Source organism: Tamandua tetradactyla, chromosome 11 (genome assembly GCF_023851605.1).
Source record: "Tamandua tetradactyla isolate mTamTet1 chromosome 11, mTamTet1.pri, whole genome shotgun sequence".
Taxonomy (NCBI): Eukaryota; Metazoa; Chordata; class Mammalia; order Pilosa; family Myrmecophagidae; genus Tamandua; species Tamandua tetradactyla.
Window position 1 is genome coordinate 64,221,329 of NC_135337.1, and position 20,416 is coordinate 64,241,744.

General features: G+C 38.9%; 1 protein-coding gene across 1 annotated transcript in view; it reads left to right on the forward strand.

The window, feature by feature from the left end:
• SLC22A3 (solute carrier family 22 member 3) overlaps positions 1–20,416 on the forward strand; it is a 113,273-nt gene that overhangs the window by 42,462 nt on the left and 50,395 nt on the right. Inside the window, exon 2 of the mRNA XM_077120776.1 lies at positions 18,254–18,357. Coding sequence (XP_076976891.1) covers positions 18,254–18,357 — 104 coding nt within the window. The remainder of the gene's footprint in view (positions 1–18,253; positions 18,358–20,416) is intronic.

A 20,416-nucleotide genomic window follows, 5' to 3' on the forward strand; every position in this document is an offset into this window, starting at 1 on the left:
TCTATACAAGAGTTTTACAAAAATATCTGCAGTGTATATAAATGATTACATTGCTTTGCTGTAATATTTTAAATGTTTTAGAATAAGTCGTGAGAAGGTTTACAAACAGCTGGAAAAATGTTATTTAAATTATAATTTAATTTTTTAGTCCTAAATCATTTTGCTTACTGTAACGACTGTATTTCAAAATTCTTAGTTATTTAGCATTCCTTTTTTAAAATAAAGCTTGCAGTGTATTCCTATAATGGTAAAAAAATAAATATCACGTAATTCCTTCTCCAACATAAAGAATTGGTTTAAGAATTGTGGTCATTCATACAATGGACTGAAGTGTAGTCATTTAAAGTAATGGCATGGAAGAGAGGATTCACAGTCTCACAAATCATGTGAAGAGTTTTTAAATTGTAATATAATGTAACCTTATAATTGTAGAAAAGATATTTAAATCTGCATTTACAAAAGTCTAGAAGAATAGGCATATCAAAATGCAATTGCAAGTGATTGTAATGATTTCTGTTGTTTTTTTTTCCTAGCTCGTACAGTGGCCATGTTACTTATATAAAAAGAATTTTTAAAGTCATGGACACCAATCTTTTAAATATAATTTATTTTCCAGGTTTTTAATCTGAGGATAATGATGGACAGTGTTGCAGTAAATCAGTTTATTTATTTATTTTTCCTTTTGCACAGGCAGGCAGTGGGAATCGAATCTGGGTCTCCGACATGGCAGGCGAGAACTTGCAGTAAATCAGTTTTTGAAACAAAAACTAGGGACATGTAGTCTTGTTAAAGAAGTAATAAGTTCTTTTTACCGGTAAAGGAAAGCATTATGAAACGAGGACTTTTCTTTAGAATTCAGGATCTGTGGTCAGAATAAAGATGCTTAACTTCCAGGGCTAACTTAAATAGATATCAGTGAGGGCTCTGAGAAGTAAGCCATCTTCAGGTTAGTGGATAAATTTCACCCAGGCCTTGAAGAATTAAGGAATAGCATTTTGTCAGGCAGGGAAAAGATGGAAGGGTAAGCATTCCCGACAGAGAGAACAGCTGGGCACTCAGAAAAGCACAAGTGATTCAGATATGGGCTAATATGCTGGTTTAACTAAGAGGGTTAAAATCTATGGATGATAAAAAGAAAAAGCGTCAAGGCACTTTTGGAAGGGAAGGCTATAATAATAAGCCTGAGCTTTATTTTGTAAAACAGTGGGGACCTCCTGAAGGTTTCAGTCAAGGGAGAAATAATCTTATTTCTGAGGCAGACAAACAAACCCAAAGAGAAATTCGTCCTTAGTAGCATATATAGGAGCTGTAACTACTCCAAGGTAGATTGTTACTTTAGCAATATCTCATGAATACAGCTGTTTAAGTGTCTTTTATCCCTACAGTCTTTGCTAAGTATCTTTTATCTCTAAAATCTCTCTACGTTGATATAATATTTTTTAAAAGCTTATCAGCTTCTTTTTTCTTTTTGTAGCATCCACCCTGAAACTTGAATTTCAGTTATTAGGCATAGGGCTGATATTTTACTAAAGAAGCCAACTCCCTTCCAGGATGAAAGGCTGCCTTGGGTTTCTGGGACTGAGAATTTTGGCAAAAATAGGAGTCATCTCTTGGCAAGGCTTTAAAATAACATTTTTCAAAAGGGAAATTAGGTAAATGTATTGTCTCAAACACTAATAGTCCAAAATTGCCTGAGAATATCTTCAAGGTATAATATATAAATTGAAACAAGCCTTTTGGTTAGGAATAAAAAATAAGTAGTTTAATGTAAACCTCTTTATTTTCTTAGATAATGCTTTTTTTTTTTTTTTTTTTTGCATGGGCAGGCACTGGGACACTTTAAAGAATGCATATTTATAATTATCCAGAATCGTGATAGGAATGTCTTATTAGCAAAGAAATTATTGTAATGTTCATTTTCAGGCATCATTTTTTTATCAGTTGGGAAAGCTGAACCAGGAAGCAACTTAATATGGTTTGTTGGGGTCACCAGCAAAGAGAGTGCCAGAAATATCTTAGCCTCTGAGATTCCAGTTTCAGACTTGTGACAGTAACATTTCATTTTATTATATTTCCAGCATGTTCAGTGGAAATGAGAGCATTTTAAAAATTGAGAATTCAAAAGGATATATTCATAATACTCATATCTATTTTGTCTTCTTAATAAAATATAATATTCCTTTGGGTATTATATTATAGTCTGAAAATTCATTTAAGTAATTTTTAATTAAGCTAAAATATGGAAAAGGAAAATATTACCCTAAAAGATATTATGGCCTAGCTCCCAATTTTGTCCAAATTAGTTTGCCTCAGAAAAAAAGAAATAAAAATCCAAATTCATTTATTCACTTATTAAGTGAGTGCTTTCCCAATCTGTGAATAACTTGGTGGCAGGAAACCAAAGCCCTGCTGCCTGAAGACATCAGAGAAAAGAGCCTTGGCAGACCAGCTGGAAATGAGGAGAGTGGAAGTCCCCAGAAGCAAGGGAATGATAGGAAGAGTGAAACCCAAAATTTGAATAACAACCTCCCAAATCCTTGGCTGACCATGCCCTGTTCAGCCATAGGGAAGCCACTAGGGCCAAGCTAAAAACAGCTGCTGCTGGAAGGCATGTAATTGAGCAGAGTTACCAGCTGTGCACTTACAGGATGGTCAAAGTTTATTTGAGCCCACTTCCCTCTCTACCAGAAGATAAAACCAGCAATCCTCAGAAAAAAAACAATAGGATTCAGAGTGGCTGTAATGACTATTATCTGCCAGCTTTAGGCTCTGTCCTCTGACATATCAAGTCAATAAGACATGCAGAGAAACAGGAAAATGTGATCATGCCTAGGGGAAAAAAGCAATCAATAGAAACGAACTCTAAGTGGGCCTGCACATTGAATTTATTAGCCAAAGACTTCAAATCAGCTATTATATGTATGTTCAAAGAACTAAAGGGAAAGTGGTCTTAATGCATGAATAGATTGGGAATCTTAACAAAGAAATGGAAAGTATTAGAAGATGGAAATTCTAGCACTGAAAAGTACAATAACTGAAATGAAAAATTCACCCAATGGGGTCACAATAGCTTGAAGATAGCAAAATAAGTGAAGTTGAAGGTGGATCAATAAAAATGACCCAGATCTAAATGGAAAAAGGAAAAAGATTGGAAAAAGACAACAGTCATTCAGAGACCCAAATCACCAAATCAAATTATTCAGCCCCCAAAATAGAAGCTCAGCCATGTTCATTAAGGTTCAGATCATATAATGAAGACAATGAATGAGGGCTGAATTATGCTGCAAAAACTCATTTATGAGAGTGGTATTTATTAGTAATAAGAGCACATTTGCCTTCAGTATTATATGATTTAAACTGTACGTAAAGAGAAACTCGATTTGTCTTGGTATTTTTGCATTTTTAATCATTTCCTAACTCCCAAGAGAAATTAAGTACAATTTGAAAGACTTTTAAGAAGACGATCTCCCCTTCTCAACCCCATTCATCCATGACTTCCCACTAACAAGTATTTAAACACAGTTATCAGCAAGAGTGCCCCATTCCTCTGCATCCCAAACCAGCCTTGGATCTAAACCTGGAGAGCCTTTCTCCTCCCTTTGTCCTTGCCATGCTCACTATATTTCCCTCAGTGAAACTCTTTCCCTATCCTTCTAACATATAGCTTTACATTACTTTATAATATCTTCTGTGGTAGTTAGATTCAGTTGTCAACTTGGCCAGGTGAAGGCACCTAGTTCTATTGCTGTGGCCATGCGCCAATAGTATGTGAACCTCATCTGTTGCTGATTACATCTGCAATTGGCTAGGAGGCGTGCCTGCTGCAGTGAATGATGTTTGACTTAATTGGCTGGTGCTTAAATGAGAGAGCACAATGTAGCACAGCCCAAGCAGCTCAGCATACCTCTTCTCAGCACTTGCAGCTCAACCCAGGCCTTTGGAGATGCAGAAAGAAGTCACTCCAGGGAAAGTTGTTGGAACCCAGAGGCCTGGAGAGAAGGCCAGCAGAGGTCGCCCTGTGCTTTCCCCACATAAGAAAGAACCTCAGTGGAAAGTTAGCTGCCTTTCCTCAGAAGAGCTAATGAAATAAATCCCATTTTATTAAAAGCCAATCCATCTCTGGTGTGTTGCATTCCAGCAGCTAGCAAACTAGAATATCTTCTTTATCCAAAATGGATATGGTTTTACATACTCAGTGCAAAAAAAGAAAAAGAAAGAAAAGCATGAAAAAGAAATCACATCTAATCCAACTGCTCAGAACTTTTAGCTTAACTTAATGGATGTCTTTGCCTTCTGCCTTTTTTGATGTATATGCATAAATACAGATTATTTTACACAATTAAATTATATAGACTTTTGTAACATGACTTTTTGTTTTTACCGAAGATGTGGATTTCCTTCCATATCAATATAATATAGATAATAATTGATGGCACAGCAGAGAAAGGTGAATGGGGTAGCTAGGACCAGGATGGAGAGAGTTTTGGGGGACAAACAACAAAGCAAGCAGACTCCCACTCTAGAACCCAGGAAAGATTCAGGTACTTCTACAAACAGGGTGCCAGATGGGGCTCAAGAGACAAGGAATGCTTGAAAGTCTTTGGGCGACGCCTCCCCAGGCAGTCAGTTGCCCTCCCCTGAGCCTGGACAGAAGGCTACAGGTCCTCTGCCTTGGGAGTTTGACGCAGACTGATTCTGAACTCAGGAACAAACACTAGCTGAGGACAGGTGAAGCCCAGGCTGGACACTGGGCTAAGTGAAAGTACTTGCTGAATTCTGACAGTTTTTCTTCCACTCTGCAGTCCCACTCAGCTCTTTCTTGCACTCAGATAATTTTTCTTTGGCTTTATCTAAACTTCTCTCTTTTCTCCATTTCCCACTTATAAAAAAGCCACTATTTGCACGTGGAACCACTTCTCTGCTTCTCTTCTCTCAGATCTCTCCTCCTTTGTCTTTTTGCTCAGAATTCTGAAAAAATTCTTTCCACTGGTATTCTAGGTCACCAACTCAATTTTCTCCAGTACTCCACTCACTGACGCCATTGAGTTTATTTCATATGTTCCTCCCACCCCCACCCCCACCCCCATGTGGGCAGGCACCGGGAATCAAACTTGGGTCTCCCGCATGGCAGGTGAGAATTCTGCCGCTGAGCCACCATCGCACTACACTTCATGTTTTTTATTTTTTATTTTTTTGCATGGGCAGGCACTGGAAATTGAACCCAGGTTTCTGGCATGGTAAGAACTCTGCCTGTTGAGCCACTGTGGCCCACCCGTTCATATGTTTTTAATTTCAGCAATTTAGGATTTTAATCTGCAACAACTCGTTTTTGCTGACTGCGTCTTTTTCATATCAGACTGCTCTTATTTTCTGAACATAGCAGCCTTTTGCATCTCATGGAAGCCATGAATTAGTGTGTTTTTAGTTACTGCCTGATTTTGCACTAACGATTTTACTGAGAAGCATGTGCCCCAAAGGCTCAGGTTGCTCTTCTGTTTTGAATTACTAAATCTCTCCCCCTGCCTGGTAGCTTTCTTCTACTAATATTTATAGATGGACATACCGTTTGCTCAATACTGGTGAGCTGGATTCTTGCAAAGGATCTATATAGTGCCTGGTCAGTTCTTTCATTTCCCATTTATGGTCCTTTTTCTCTGTTTGTGAGGGATAAGAATGGGGCTCCAGGCTGGAGGCGTATATCAATGGGTTCCAGAAGTTTTAGCAGCTTCTCCTTTTGGGTGTTTGACCTGCCATGCCCTGCAGCTGCTCAGCACATCTGATTTCTATAGTCTGTCCAGCAACACTCCAGAATCTTCTAACCCTATATTTGCTTCAGTCCTTTGAGCCAGTCCAGGAGGTGTTAGTGAAGGAGAGTAGAGGAGGAAAGGGGGGCGAATTCCTTTGCTTTCTTCCCAAACAGGCTTCTTCACCTTGGGCAGGTTGGAAGGTAGCAGGGCAGTGCTCACCTGGTTTGGCTCTTTCCTGCACTGCATTCCCAAAGCTTAGAGCCATGGCAGGACACTTCATTCATTTGTATCTGTGGTTGAGATTTTATCATTGTATGTATTATTACATATTATTACATATATATGTATCATTCCATATGTAAATATGTATAATACATATTAGTATATCATATCATTATATTATTCCTTTCAGTTGGAAATTGGGAGGGCAAGGAAGCCGTATATCTGAGCATCTATGACCCTTGGCAATTCAAAGTCAGTGTGTGTTTCTTAAGGTCTGATTTCCTCAATACATGTTCTCAGCTCTTTTGAACCCAAGCCCCCTTGAGATAGTTATTGACCTTTCACACTGCCCACTCATTATGATTGGAATCCCTTTGTGGCTCTTGCGTGCATGCACACACGACCCCACGCACACTCGTATGTATTGAGAATCATGATCATATAACACACAACCGTGGAACTCAACCATCTCTCTTTCAGTCTTTTATTTTACAATGTATTCCTGCTTTCTGCGCCTTTTTCTTCAATACCTTCATCTTGTTCTCTATTTTCTATCCAGTCTTTTTCTTTTTTTCTGAAGCTTGCTCTTTTCCTCTCCATCAATGATCAGTAAAGATCATGGATGCCATAGAAGATTCATGTAATTCTAAATTTCATTCTTCAAATAAAATTCTTTATTTTTAGGGTGTCTCATATGTGAGACTATCTTTAATTCTTTCGTGCTTACCATTCTAATAAAATCTTATAAAATGTACCTGTATCTTCTCATAGCCCATTTCCCCTAGGAAACAGATCTGGAGGCAAAGCCATATGCTAATCTTTTTAGGAGGTGCAGTCCTAGGCTAGCAAGAGTGAGGGTAAAGGGAAGTGGGATAGAGAAAGAGACACATCAGATATGCAGTGGACCATATTGAGCAAGTCCCAGCTTCTGAGGAAAACGCAGCTGCCTGTTCAGTCACGTAAAATGTCATACAAAGAGGCTATGCAGAGCCACGGCACCTGCTCTCCCAGAGGGGCCAGAATTGGCAAGAGTTCACCAGCACTTCAACCTCAGAGCACTTTGTGATTGCTTTTGCTGGCGTTTGGAAGTATCCCATTAGCTGGAATCTATTGAGAGAAGAAAGAAAGGAATTCATCTGCAATTTGTGTGCTGGCTCCATCTTGTCTCCTGTATTAATGACAAAATTTGCACATTGCTAAACCATTACCTTGCCCTTTCATGCATCCACCAGGAAAGCCAGATCCTTGCTCCCAGTTCTGTACTTTGCGGAGTCCAGACGTGATAGGAGTAGCTAGAATCCCCGCATGTCTGGCCAGGTCCACCTGGGCTCTGGGGCTACAGTGGTTCCTGCACATTTTTCTAACTTCAAACCCATCTAAGTTTATGAGGGCTGCCAATAAAAATTCCTACTTGATATTCATGGGGTAAGGTTTCAAACTTGTACTATACTTACTTTCTTAATATTCTGGTTTGCATATTAATATTCACGTACTTCTCTCTTAGTCCACGTTCCATAAACTTTATTATTTGCTATAGAGAACTTGGGAAAACATGTAGTTTACTCTCTATTAAGTGTACTTCACTCTCTCAAAACCCAACAAAAATATACATGAACCACTGATAAAATCAGTTATAAGTAATAAGTAATTTTTCCTTGTTAATAAAGAACTTTGAACAATGATTTATTTAAACTAATGGGGTACCAATTTTCTTTTGAGATTATATATTACTTTTTCATTCCTTTTAAATCATAGAAATTTCAACTCTGGGTCTAGTCATGATATCTAGAAGAAGTGTGTTTAAACTAAATGTGGGAGAAAGAATTCTAAAGTGGTCCCCATGGCCTTTGAACCCCATATTATTCCTAGGATTGCGTTACATTAAATGGCTAAAGGGATTTTGCAAATGTATTTAAGATTACTAATCAGTTGACTTTAAGATAAGGAGAATATCTGGGTGAGCCTGACCAAATAACATAAGCCTTTTCAAAGCAGAGAGTGTTCTTTGGCTGATCACAGAAAAGGAAGTCAAAGAAATTCAAAGCAAGAGAAAGACGTGACTGTGCTGGCTTTGAAGATAGAGGGGGCCATGTGGAAAGGGCCTGAGAGTGACCTCTGGGATCTGACAACAACTCCCACCCTACAACTAGCTAGAAAAACAGAACCTTAGTCCTGCAACCATAAGTAACTGGCTCTGCCAACAACCTGACTGAACTTGGAAGCAGATTCTTTCTCAGAAGCTCAGCCTGGAGAGCACAGCCATGCCTGCCCAGACTTCTGATCTACAAAGCTGTGAGATAATAAACCGGTATGGTTCTAAGCCATTAAGTTTGTGCTCAATTTGTTACACAGCAATAGGAAACTAATACATTGTTTGTCCACACTGTGTTTTAGTTTGCTAAAGCTGCTGAAATGCGACGTATCAGAACTAGGTTGGCTTTTGCAGTGGGTATTTATTAACTTACAAGTTTACAGTTCTGAGGCCATGAAAATGTCAAATCAAGGCATCAACAGGCCATCCTTTCTCCCCAAAGATAGACTATGGGCGATCCAGGACTCCTTTGTCACATCGCCAGGCTCATGGCAGCGTCTACTGGCCTCTCCCTTCTCTCCTGGGTTTCATTGCCTTTAGCTCCTGGATGCATCATCTGTGACTTTCTCTCTCAGTTCCTACGTCTTTTTCTCTGTGTTCTGTGTCTTTCTCTGAATTTCATCCTCTAATGAAAGACTTCAGTAAGAAGATTAAGACCCACCTGGGGCATGCCTCAACTGAAATAACCTAATGAAAAGGCCCACTGACAATAGGTTTACATCCACAGGAATGCATTAACTTTAAGAACATGATCTTCTGGGGCCATTCAGCTTCCAACTACCACAGATGCCCATACATCCTTCCCAAGAGCCTATAGTAGTAGCCTTTGGCTTTCCTGGAGGTGGCCAGCAGTATGTGTCCATGTTATTTGAAAAACAAGAATTTAAACACTATTAAAAGCTAATTTAATAGTATTAAATTAGATCTCAAATTTGTTTCTCAAATTTTGGTGTATGAACATCGGCTAGTTCCATCTCCCTACCCTATGTTATTGACAGCTCCTTCCAACATGGAAAAGTTAGAATGGCCATAGCCCAAATACCCCTAAAGAGAGGGATAGAAGATCAAAGGTGATGGTAGAGTTTTAAAGAGAATGTAGGATTTAACCAATGATTGCTGAATCATTAAATTGATATCTCTTTTAGTCTCCAGTATCTTAGAGCAGCTGAAAGTAAAAATCTAAAACTGTGGAATTGTAACCCATGTCAAACTCTGAAATATGTTCTACAACTAATTGTGGCGCTGTGCTTTGAAATTTATTGCTTTTTTATATATATGTTATTTTTTTCACAAAAAAGAAAGAAAAAAAGTCGATTGTGGTGATAAAATAATATTGGAGCCTTCTAGCCTCTTATATTCTGGAGCAGCTAGAAGGAAAAATCTGTAAGGATCATATGGTAGCCCATGACAGACTCTGGGCTCTGTCCTGTAACTACTTGTTGAAGAGTACTTTAAAAACTATTACTTTTTTATTTCTTTGCTTTGTATATGTTACACTATATGTTTTAGTTTGCTAGCTTTCAGAATACAATATACCAGAAACAGAAAGACTTTTAAAAAGGGAAATTTAATAAATTTCTAGTTTACAGTTTTAAAGCTGAGAAAATGTCCCAATTAAAACAAGTCTTCAATGTCCAAACTAAGACATCCAGGGAAAGATACCTTGGTTCAAGAAGGCCAAGGACATTCAACATTTCTTTCTCACCTGGAAGGGCACATAGTGAACATGGTGATGTCTGATGACTTTCTTGTGCCTCTAACAAAGGGACTCTCTCCAAAGTGTTTCCTCTTTTGTAGGATTCCTGTAAAGTTATCAAAACCCACCTGGAAAGGGTGGAGACATGTCTCCACCTAATCCAGTTTAAAATGCATTCTTGAGTGAGTCACATCTCCATAGAGATGATCTAATTAAAATTTCCAGTATACAGTATTGAATAGGGATGAGAAGAAACGGCTGCCTTTACAAAATGGGATTAGGATTAAAACATGGCTTTTCTAGAGTACATACATCTTTTCAAACTGGCACATTCCACCCTCTGGACTCTAAAAAAGAAATGTTTTTCCCTTATAGAAAATACGTTAATTCCATCACAATATCAGAAATCCTTAAACCATTTCAGTAGCAATACAAATGAAATACAAAGTTAGAAAAAGTACAAACTCCTATCAAGTTTAGTTACAGGCATGGTCTATTCTAAGGCAAAATTATCGTCTGGCTCTGGACCTTTAAAACTCAGAACAAGTTATTTGCTGCCACCATATAAAGAAGGAACAGTCATAGGATACATATACCCATTTCCACAGGGAGGAAGGAACACAGGGGTCACAGAACCCAAGCAGTTTCAAAAACCTGCAGAGCAAAGTCCATTAGATTTCAAAGTCTGAGGTCATTTATCTTCAGGGCTTTAAAAAGTGGCAGTCCCACCCTCTCCAAGGGCCTACACAGCCTGCCTCTCTCTGAATGCAACCTTGGGGAACACTGGGGAGACCACCTTTTTGTCGGCTCCACCCTCTCCAAGCATTGGGGCTGCACCTGGGCTCTCTGCCATCTTCGGGGCACACGCTCAACCCCCCCATGTGGTGGCAGCCAGGCTCTCCCCAAACCTCAAGGAATGTGCTTCACCCTCTCCAAAGCCTGAGATAGCATGACTCTTCCACTGCAATGAGGTGGAAGGCCCATTATCTGCCTTTGGGGCAAATTCACCCTCTCCACATGCTTGGGTGGGTCTGCTCTCCTGGCCTGAGGCTTTTTTACTTCAGACCCAGCCTCCATGATTTTGTCTCTGAAGTTATTTTTCCTCCAATGTGTCCTTTCTCTGTTCCTCTCAGTCCCAACTGGCAGTGGTTCTCTTTATACAGATCCTGCAACACTTTCGTTGGCTTTTTATGCAGTAGCCTTGGATCATGCTCATGAGACATAAGGAGTTTCCTCAGATCCTTCCTGGATAACTCCATGTTCAATTCTGGCTTCCTCTGGAATGGCTGGTTGGTTCCATATTTGGTTAAATCCTCACATGGGGCACTGTTCTCTGGGGTCTCCCTTTCTGAAAGCCCAGAATTATCCAGAACTTCAATTTCTTGTTTCTTTGTACTCAAGAGTTCAGTTCTCAGCTTATCTCTTTCCTGTCACATTCCACTATAAACTGTGAGGAGAAAGCAGGCTGTGCTTTCCTCACTTAATTTGGAAATTTCTTCTGCTTAATATCCAGGTTTGTGGCTTTTAAAATCTGCCTTCTAGCCAAAACCACTAGTCAATTTTATCAGATTATTTGCTATTTTAAAACAAGGATTGGCTTCCTTCCAGTTTGCAATAACATATACCTCATCTCCGTTCAAGGCCCTATCAGAAGTATCTTTAGAGTCCACATTTCTACCAACAGTCTCTTCTACCAACAGCATTCTAGGACTTCTCTATCAAGTGCCTCACAATTCTTCCAAAATCTTACCCTTATCCATTTACAAAGCTGTTCCAACATGTTTGGTATTTGCAAACTGCAGCAGCACCCTACTCTTGGTACCAAAATCTGTTTTAGTTTGCTAGTTTCCAGAATGCAATATACCAGAAATGGAATGGCTTTTAAAAAGGGGAATTTCATAAGTTTCTAGTTTACAGTTTTAAAGCCGAGAAAATGTCCCAATTAAAACAAGTCTATAGAAATGTCCAATCTAAGGCCAATCTAAGACATCCAGGGAAAGGTACCTTAGTTCAAGAAGTCCAATGACATTCAACATTTCTCTCAGCTAGGAAAGCATATGGTGAACATGGCAGTGTCTGCTGGCTTTCTTGTGTCTCTACCAAAGGGATATTCTCCAAAATGTTTCCTCTTTTTTTTGAGAGGCCACATCTGAGCAACAAAAGAAGCTCTCTTGGGGGTGACTCTTAGGCCTAAATTTTAAGTTTCCTCTTTTATAGGACACTACTAAAGTAATCAAGGCCCACCTGGAATGGGTGGAGACATGTCTCCACCTAATCCAGTTTAACACCCACTCTTGAGTGAGTCACATCTCCAAAGAGATAATCTAATTAAAGTTTCCAATAAACAGTGCTGAATAGGGATTAGAATAAATGTCTGCCTTTACAAATGGGATTAGGATTAAAACATGACGTTCCTAGGGTATGTACATCTTTTCAGACCAGCACACCATACAGTAAAAAAGTTAAAAAATAAATTTAAAAAATTTAGTGTGTGTCAGAAGCACCTGGTGGGCTTGTTTAAGCACAGGCTATTGGCCCCACCTCCAGAGTTTCTGATCTGATAGGTCTGAGTCAGACCCCAGGATTTGCATTTCTCATAAGTTCCCAGATGATGCTGTTGATACTGGCACAGGGAGCAACTTTGAGAACCCCTGTATTATGTCGTTAGACCTCCTTCTAATATTATGAGAAGAGAGATTTACTAAATTGCTGTATATTTATAAATCTCTTTTAATTGCTTAATTTCTAGTAAACTAGTTTTAGGAAAATTCTGAGAGGATACTTTTTGCTCTGAGCACAACCTCTGATTTAGTTGTCTCTCTACATTATTCTTCTGAATGTACTCATTTCTCTTTAGGGATTATTTTCTGAACCTCATTTTTTGGTTCATTTTCTTAGAAAACAGCTTTATCAAAAAATAAGGGTATGTTATTTGGGGGTATGTTATTTTGGGGTATAGCTTAAGGAGCCAACAGCAATTATTTGTGACAAGAATAAACATTAAAATAAATGTTACCTCATTGTGCATATTTACTAAAGGCCAAAAGGTTAACAACAAAGCTCACTGTACCTTAGCAGTTAAGGTACACCCCACTTTGGCAGATGTGAGACCTACACTCACCATCACAAGAATCCAGCCACATGTTGCTAGAAGGAACTTGCCGTCAGTATGCTAAGCCAAGTAGAGGAGCCTAGAAGCAACAACCCTTTGTACCTCCCAAAGATCTGAAGACATTTGACATTTGTTGGTCACAACTGTCATGATTTTGGCCATCTTCCAAACATTCATTATCCGATGATACGATGAAGTATCTAAGATTACCGACTGGTCATCTCACTTGGTTAAGAATCATGTGTTCTGGTAATTCCATGCAATTTTTCTTCAAGCATGAATGCTTCTGGTTAAGTCTTCTGCTTTGATATTGATCATCTTGTATCACCTTCTCGGAATAGCCAACTGACTGAACCAATCAATGAGCAAACATTTATTGAGTGTCTACAGAATGCCAAGTAGTTAAATATCCATTCTGTCCTTTAACCCCCTCCCCCCCCCCCCATACTTCCCAGTTTAGGCCTTATGGCAGGTCTTGGGGAGGGTGGACATACCCTGAAGGACAGTTCCACCATTCCTACACACAGTGGGGGAGGGTAACCCCTTGGGGTGAATGCTGCTGGTGGATGTAGGCCCTAGAGCAATAGGTGTCCTTCATGCAGAGTTGTACCTCTTCTATTTAAATCAACTAAACATCACTCTTATTATCCTGTGACTATAACAAGTCAGATATTGTTCCTTCTTGACCCATTTCTGCTCAGTGTTGATGATGCTTATGCCCAGATGGTGAAAGTTGGGCTGTAGTTTCAGTTCCTAAATCATGCAAGAAGCTCTGTTTCTAGAAAAGGGTGCTGGGTTTGTAGCTGTGGGGGTAGAGCAACAAAACTGATTCCTGAGAGGTCCATGCTGATCAGCTGGGGCAACAAGGCCTACTGTTAAACTTGGTCAGATTACATCAGGCTCTGGGGCCAACGTCTGTAGAGGGAATTGAAGGAGCTTCCTTCCCTGGGTGAGACTCTGGGTGGCTCTTTGCTTTTAGATGGAATTGCATTAATTCAAGGTGATAATCCAGGGTCGGTAGTTCATGAAAAACAGTAGCAATGGTTGGCAAGTAATTGTGCCTCCCATAAATTTAAATTAGGAAAATATGAACCACTATTTCAAATGCCTGGTTTTTTTAAAAGAATCTTCCAAATCCTGGGAGTCATGATTTCAAAATAGAGTGGTACCAGTCAAAATTATTGTGAGCCACTTATTAGCATTCTGTAGCCTCAGTTCTGTGGAAAACAGAGCTCAGAATTAATTATCAGGAAGTGCAATCCCAAGGAAGTGAGAGTGGGTGGAGGCAAAGGAAAGTGAGGTAGAGAAGGAGGGAGAGCAAAAGCCAGATCACAGCTGACAGCAGTCGGGTGTTCAGTCCTGTGGGGGTCTCCCATGAGGCCGTATAAAAGGACAGCTCTCTGCCCAGTCATGGAGAGATGGGAAAGTTGTGTGTCTGATCCACTGACCTCCTCTCATCTCCCATCTCTCAGCTCCTACTGGTCATTGTTTCCCACAGGGCGATGTGATGGGTGATGTTGCCCTCTCTGGGGGAAGCCAGAGTCTGTGTGTGTCCCCTGTGGCTATTGAGCAGGTACGCAGTATCTACTGAACAGGTGTGCAGTGTGTACTGAGCAGGTATGCAGTGTCTACTGAGCAGGTGTGCAGTGTCTACTGAGCAGATGTGCAGTGTCTACTGAGCAGGTATTTAGTTTTCTACTGAGCAAGTACACAGTGTCCTCTGAGCAGGTCTGCAGTGCCTACTGAGCAGGAACACAGTATCTACTGAACAAGTATGAAGTATCTTCTGTCCATGGGCCTTCAAGCTGGGGATCTTTGGCCAGTGACAGCAGCAGCAGAGAAAGATGGGAGCTCTCTCTAGGATACTTCCCAGCTTGGAAGATTTTAACAGCTAGAAACAGTGAAGAAAAGACCTTGGCTGAAAATTCTTCAGGGGTCTGAAATGAGGCTAGAGTTGCTAGAGTTGTTGAAGCAGTATAAGCCTTTCAGCATTACATAAACAGTTGAGTCTTTTATCAGATTGGCTTTCTGTTCATGCCAAGGAGTACAATTTTCTTTGTGTAAAAGTGACTTTGAAGATTAATAAGTAACAGAATGGGAACACATGGTTTTATGAACATTGAAAAATGCTAATGTCTTTGTGTGTGTACAGTTTGAAAAGAGAATAGAAGATGCCTCACTTGTTCTGGATAGATTGCCTTAGAGGAAAGATGTAAACTCTCATGTCTTTGATTCCGACTTAAGTACGTTTTTGGTGATCTTCCCATTGACAAGATGTGGCTTTCAGGATTCTTTAGGAACTAAAGCAAAGCTTATTTTCAAGCTTCTAGTCCTTTTACTTTAGGAAAAAGGCCTCATGCAAGTGTCCCAAGGCTTCAGTGCCTGCTGAAAGATGTATCTTTGGCCCAGAGCTGTGGCAACAGTGGACAGGGGCCAGCGAGCTAAGAGCTGATTGGAATGCACCAGCTGCGGGAGGCATGGGCTGCCCCCTGACTCGATAACCAGGCGTCAAATGTAAGCTCTTGGATCCCTGCATCTGCAGGGTTTCCTGTGCTGGAGACATAAGTGTGTGTATTTGAGTGCATTTTATTTCTAACTATATAATTTGCTTAAATTCATTTATTTTGTACTTTTCAAAGATGGTCTATCAGAGGGAATTGTAGGTATCTTAAGCAGGAAGGGAGTTAACAAAGGGATTTGGATGGTAGGAATTTTGGAAGGGCAAGGAGGAGCAAGGAGGGAAAAGAGATCAGGAAGGATCTCCTGCTTAGTCTCTTGGTGGTCTGTCCCTCCCCATAGGAGCCTGCATCCTGTGACCCCAGGTTGCCTGCAGAGGTTGCCAGTTCTCACTGTCTTCTGCAGCCAGCACTGTTAAGACTGCCACAACTGGAGCTGAAACTGGAGCTGCTGCCACTGCCAGGAGCAGAGTCCCTGCCACCTTCTCCTGCCTTCTGATCTTGCACCAGCCCCGCTTTCTGGCAGAACCCAAGCAAAGCCTTGCTGGCCAGGGAGGCTGGGAAATGTAGTGTCTACACTTCCAGCGGCCTGGGATACAGAAAAAAGCACAGAAGGCTGATGCTTTCAGACACAGATGACTATCACAGTACTTTAGAAAATGTTATCAGAGCTTTAATCATTTAGACATTTATTTTAAATTAATTTTCTTTTAAATTAATATTCTTTTAGTATGAAACATGATTAAAATCCTTTTTGGTTTTTTCCCTTGAGGGAGAGTGAAAAAAATCATTCATTTTATATTAGAAAACATTTTGGGGGGGGTTTAAATGTTTGGGGTTCAAATAATATTAGGGGTGCATTTTAATTCACACAATTCAAAAGCAGCTAAAAATGTCACTAAAAGAATAGCTTTTTTTTTTTTTTTTTTTTGCTATGCCTTGCTGTGTCATCTGTGAAAGGCTTGCATTGTAGCCTTCTACTAGCTAACTAAACTCTTCGAAGTACAGCTGGATGAAGTAAATTCTACAATCTGGGAATTTATATTTGACACTAGTTGATAATTTTCAAAAGCAAAATGTTGAATTTTCTCAGATAGCTAAATTGTCTGCTTTCTGACATTTTATGTGGTTTCATTTTAGTTGTGCTCTCTAGTATGTTTCATTCTAGTGGGAAATTATTTTAGATGAATAATCATCTCCAAGTTTACATAAGGTAAAACTGTTGTATCTTGAGAAAGCAGTACCAAAATTAGTAATAAAACATTACCACATTACCAGTTGCTAATACTTTGCATAGATATAAAGCTTTTTACTTCTTGAACCTCAACTAATCTTCTCATCAACTCTGCGAAATGGACCAGCTACCACTATACCCATTTTTTTAAGCTCTGCTAACTGACAGATCATTAACTGTGGGCACAGGACAAGAAGTTGGGTTTATATGAATGAATGTGACAACTTGCCTATGAATATTTATTTGTGAAATGACTCACAATTGCTATTCCAGCAACCATACTTTTCTCTTCATGCTACAGTCTAAAGCAGTGGTCTTCAAACTTCAATAGCATTCCAATGGAAGTATACAAAAGCTACCCAAGGGGTTCAAGAACTTGGATATTTTATTTATTTATTTATTTTTGGTGCCGAAACCTGGGAATCAACCAAGGAAATTGGATACTTTTAAAGGAGTCAGTTTTCAGATTTTCATCTTCCATATGCCCTCTTTCCCCAGGCTGGGAAATGATATGCTTATGATGAGAATATAGGACCCTTCCTATAAACTGCCCTTCTCTCAATTTATAGAAGGAATCATATCTCTCTCCCATCTCTCTATGGTGCATTGGCTTGGGGTTAAAAGCCTGTGGTGCACCAAAGTGGGGTGATTTAAAATCCTGATTTTGGTATTAAGAAAGAAAGTAAATAACTTGTTGATTCAACTTTTTTTTTTTTAATTTTTTTCTTTTCTTCTTTGAAAGTCTGGGAAATTCCAGTTCTTTCCTTACAGCAAAATTGTAAGGGGACTTGAATGATGTGTCAGCTAACAGAAAATTTAAAATAATTTTTGATGATAGATCACGCTGTAATTCTTGGCTTATAACTTGGAAAAAGGTCAAAGAATTGGGTAACAACGCTATAACAAAACTCTTTCCATTCCCATTAATTTACTTATCCAGACAAGATTTCTTGGCATATAAATTTGTAAAAATGAAAAACAGGAATAGAACTCTTGTTAAACCAAGCTCATTTCAGTAATTAATATTCATCCACAGATTACAAGAACTAACTGAGAAAAAAACTCAGCCTCTCTTACATTCTTCTTTAAATGGAATTTTCCAACAAAATTTTACTCCTGTGTAATAATTTATCCAAACTCATTATATCTTACATTTTCATCAATTGTCCTAAAAGTAACTCATTATAACCCAATCAAACAAAAATTCTAATATTTAGAGACTTAGGGTCACAGGAAACTGTTGAAAAATTAAATGTCAGTTTGAAGACAATTTATTACACACAAAAGTATGGTAAGGTAATCATTAAAATATGTTAGGATAAAAGTATGTGGGAATTAAAATAAGAGTTCAAAGAAAAAGATTAATGTAAAATTTCAGTCTGCTGAAGAACTTGTTTTTAATGGATAATAGAGGGACTCAAATCACTATTTAGGGTCTACTAGATGCACTTAAACGAATCATGCATCATATTTATAATATGCTGGAAATTACATCCTTTGCAGTTATGTAAATTTACAATGAAAACATTTATGTGTCAGTGTAAAAATTGGAAATGTGAGAAGCTACATTTTCAAAATTCCTTCAAGGAATATCTCAACAAAAATGCTTAGAGATCATTTTTCTGTACAAAAGATAAGGTGTCCGTAGGATAAAACTTTCAGAGTGTCTCCTGTGTGTTCTCTTTTCTTTCCAGTTTAACCTTGTGTGTGTTAATGCTTGGATGCTGGACTTCACTCAAGCCATCCTCAACCTGGGCTTCCTGGCAGGAGCGTTCACTTTGGGCTATGCAGCTGACAGGTCTGTATGCTGTCTCGGCACGTTCGTATCACTGTAGCACAGCATGTGCAATGGAGAGGAAGTGGTTCGTGCTAATATAAGACTATTTTTTCTAAATTTGGGAGAAAAATTACTTCCACTATTTATGACTGTCACACTTGTTTGGGTTGATTGATTTTTTTTACTTCTCCAATAACTTCATCTTCTTATCCCTGTAACTGTACAAATGGATGGTTCTATTCTCAAAGGTTCTGAAGACTTCTAAGTAAAAACAGAGACTTATAAGGCTGTGCTAATATGGGTGGGTTGAAAGATGATTGTGACAGATTACTGCAGAGTTGATTGGATGTGCTTCTGTAACAACTTCCTGGTTATGGTTTGAAGAATTTAGTCATAAGGCCACAGACTTGAGGTTTATCCGTTGCAAAGTTGTCTCAATTAGAAAAAAGAAAAAAGAAAACCTTGTGTTTTATTCTACAGAGTTAAACTCTGAGAAAAGAAAGGTTTCCCAAAAAAGCATCAGAGAAGATGTATCTTTAATGTTCATAAGTATAATCAGGTAATGGCAGACGTGGTGAGTGTGTATATTCAACATAGTCTGCTTTCTAATTAAATAGCAATAATTGGATATTATTAATGTTGTCTTCATGCTTAACTCTATTCTTTTATTTCAGTTCTAAATGTGACAATACATTCAGTGATTTAGTTAATTATTTCAGAACCCCTTTGGATAGGGTCGGTGGTCTTTGGCCACAGCTTGTTCACTCTATGTCTGGTCACTTTAGCCCAGCCCTGGTTGGATCACTGGGGTCAGTGGGAAATGCTAAGGGTACCTCTTAGAGAACTATGAATAGCAAGTAATCAGCTAATTTGAGGCACTAAATGCCCCAATCCTGCAGCCAACTCAAGAGCTGAGTTTAGCCAGACCAGTTCTTCAGAATGAATAGAACCTTCCTGTTTCTTCTCCCATTCTAGTCTCTTTCTCTCTCATTTTTCCCTTGCCCTCCTACAAACCCCCCTTTTGCATATGAGTTTCTCCTTTATCTTTTTGTGTCTGAAGCCCTTTTCTCCACTCTTTTCTCATTTATCTTTATCTTCTCCTGCTTTTTTCTTCTTCTAGGCCTTTCGGACTTCATATTTTCTTTCTTAATGTCCCTCGCATGGCATCTTCCTTCCTGACTAGAAATGACTTGGGATTCGGTTATGTATTTTAAATACCTATTCATTTAATTTTGTTTTCACTCTTTCCTAGTCTAAAAATTAGGTTTTGCTTCTCCTTTACCTTTTCTCTTTCATGATCAATAAATATATCTCCAAACTGAATCAACTTGGCTAAAGGAAGGGAAATTTCCCTGCCTGTATCTAGCACTTATGTGATCACCTGTTGGTTTTATTTATGTATGCTATGTGGTGGGGGTCACATTTCATTCTTTTCCATGTGAGCATCCCATTATCGCAGCACCATTTGTTGAATTTTTTTGATACCCTCTTTTTATAGATCATATATGATGCTTTGGTGATGATGAGCTAGATCTGGGAGAAGGCTGATCCATGAATAATTCTGCCTTGTGTCAGAGTTATCATCTTTCAGCTCCTTCTGCATATCTGTGATTTATCTTCCACCTCTAGGATTTAAAGGACAAGGAATAATTTAATAAGCCATATCTCTATGTGAGAGGACAGTGTAGGAAGGGCAAACAATGAATTTTAAAATCTAGTAAAACTGAGGCCGCTTCTGTCTCCATTGCACTGATTAAAGCAAGATACTTTATGTGTGAATTTTGTGGAAATTTCCATGGAAAAGTGTCATAAAATCAAATTTCTTAATCGTCATTAATGACAAACCTTCACCAGCCAATCATTTGACACAACGCTCCTGAATCAATTAACATTAGACTCTCAGAATATTGAGCACATACTCTGTTCTCTTTCCCTAAGCTATTTAGTAATGTTTATGTAAATGGTGAAAATAAAAATATGCACACTTAGAATAACTCACATTAGTTTTGAACTTTAAAGTTTATAAAGAGCTTTCACATTAGCATCTCATTTGATCCTTTCTACATCCTTACTGTGGGAA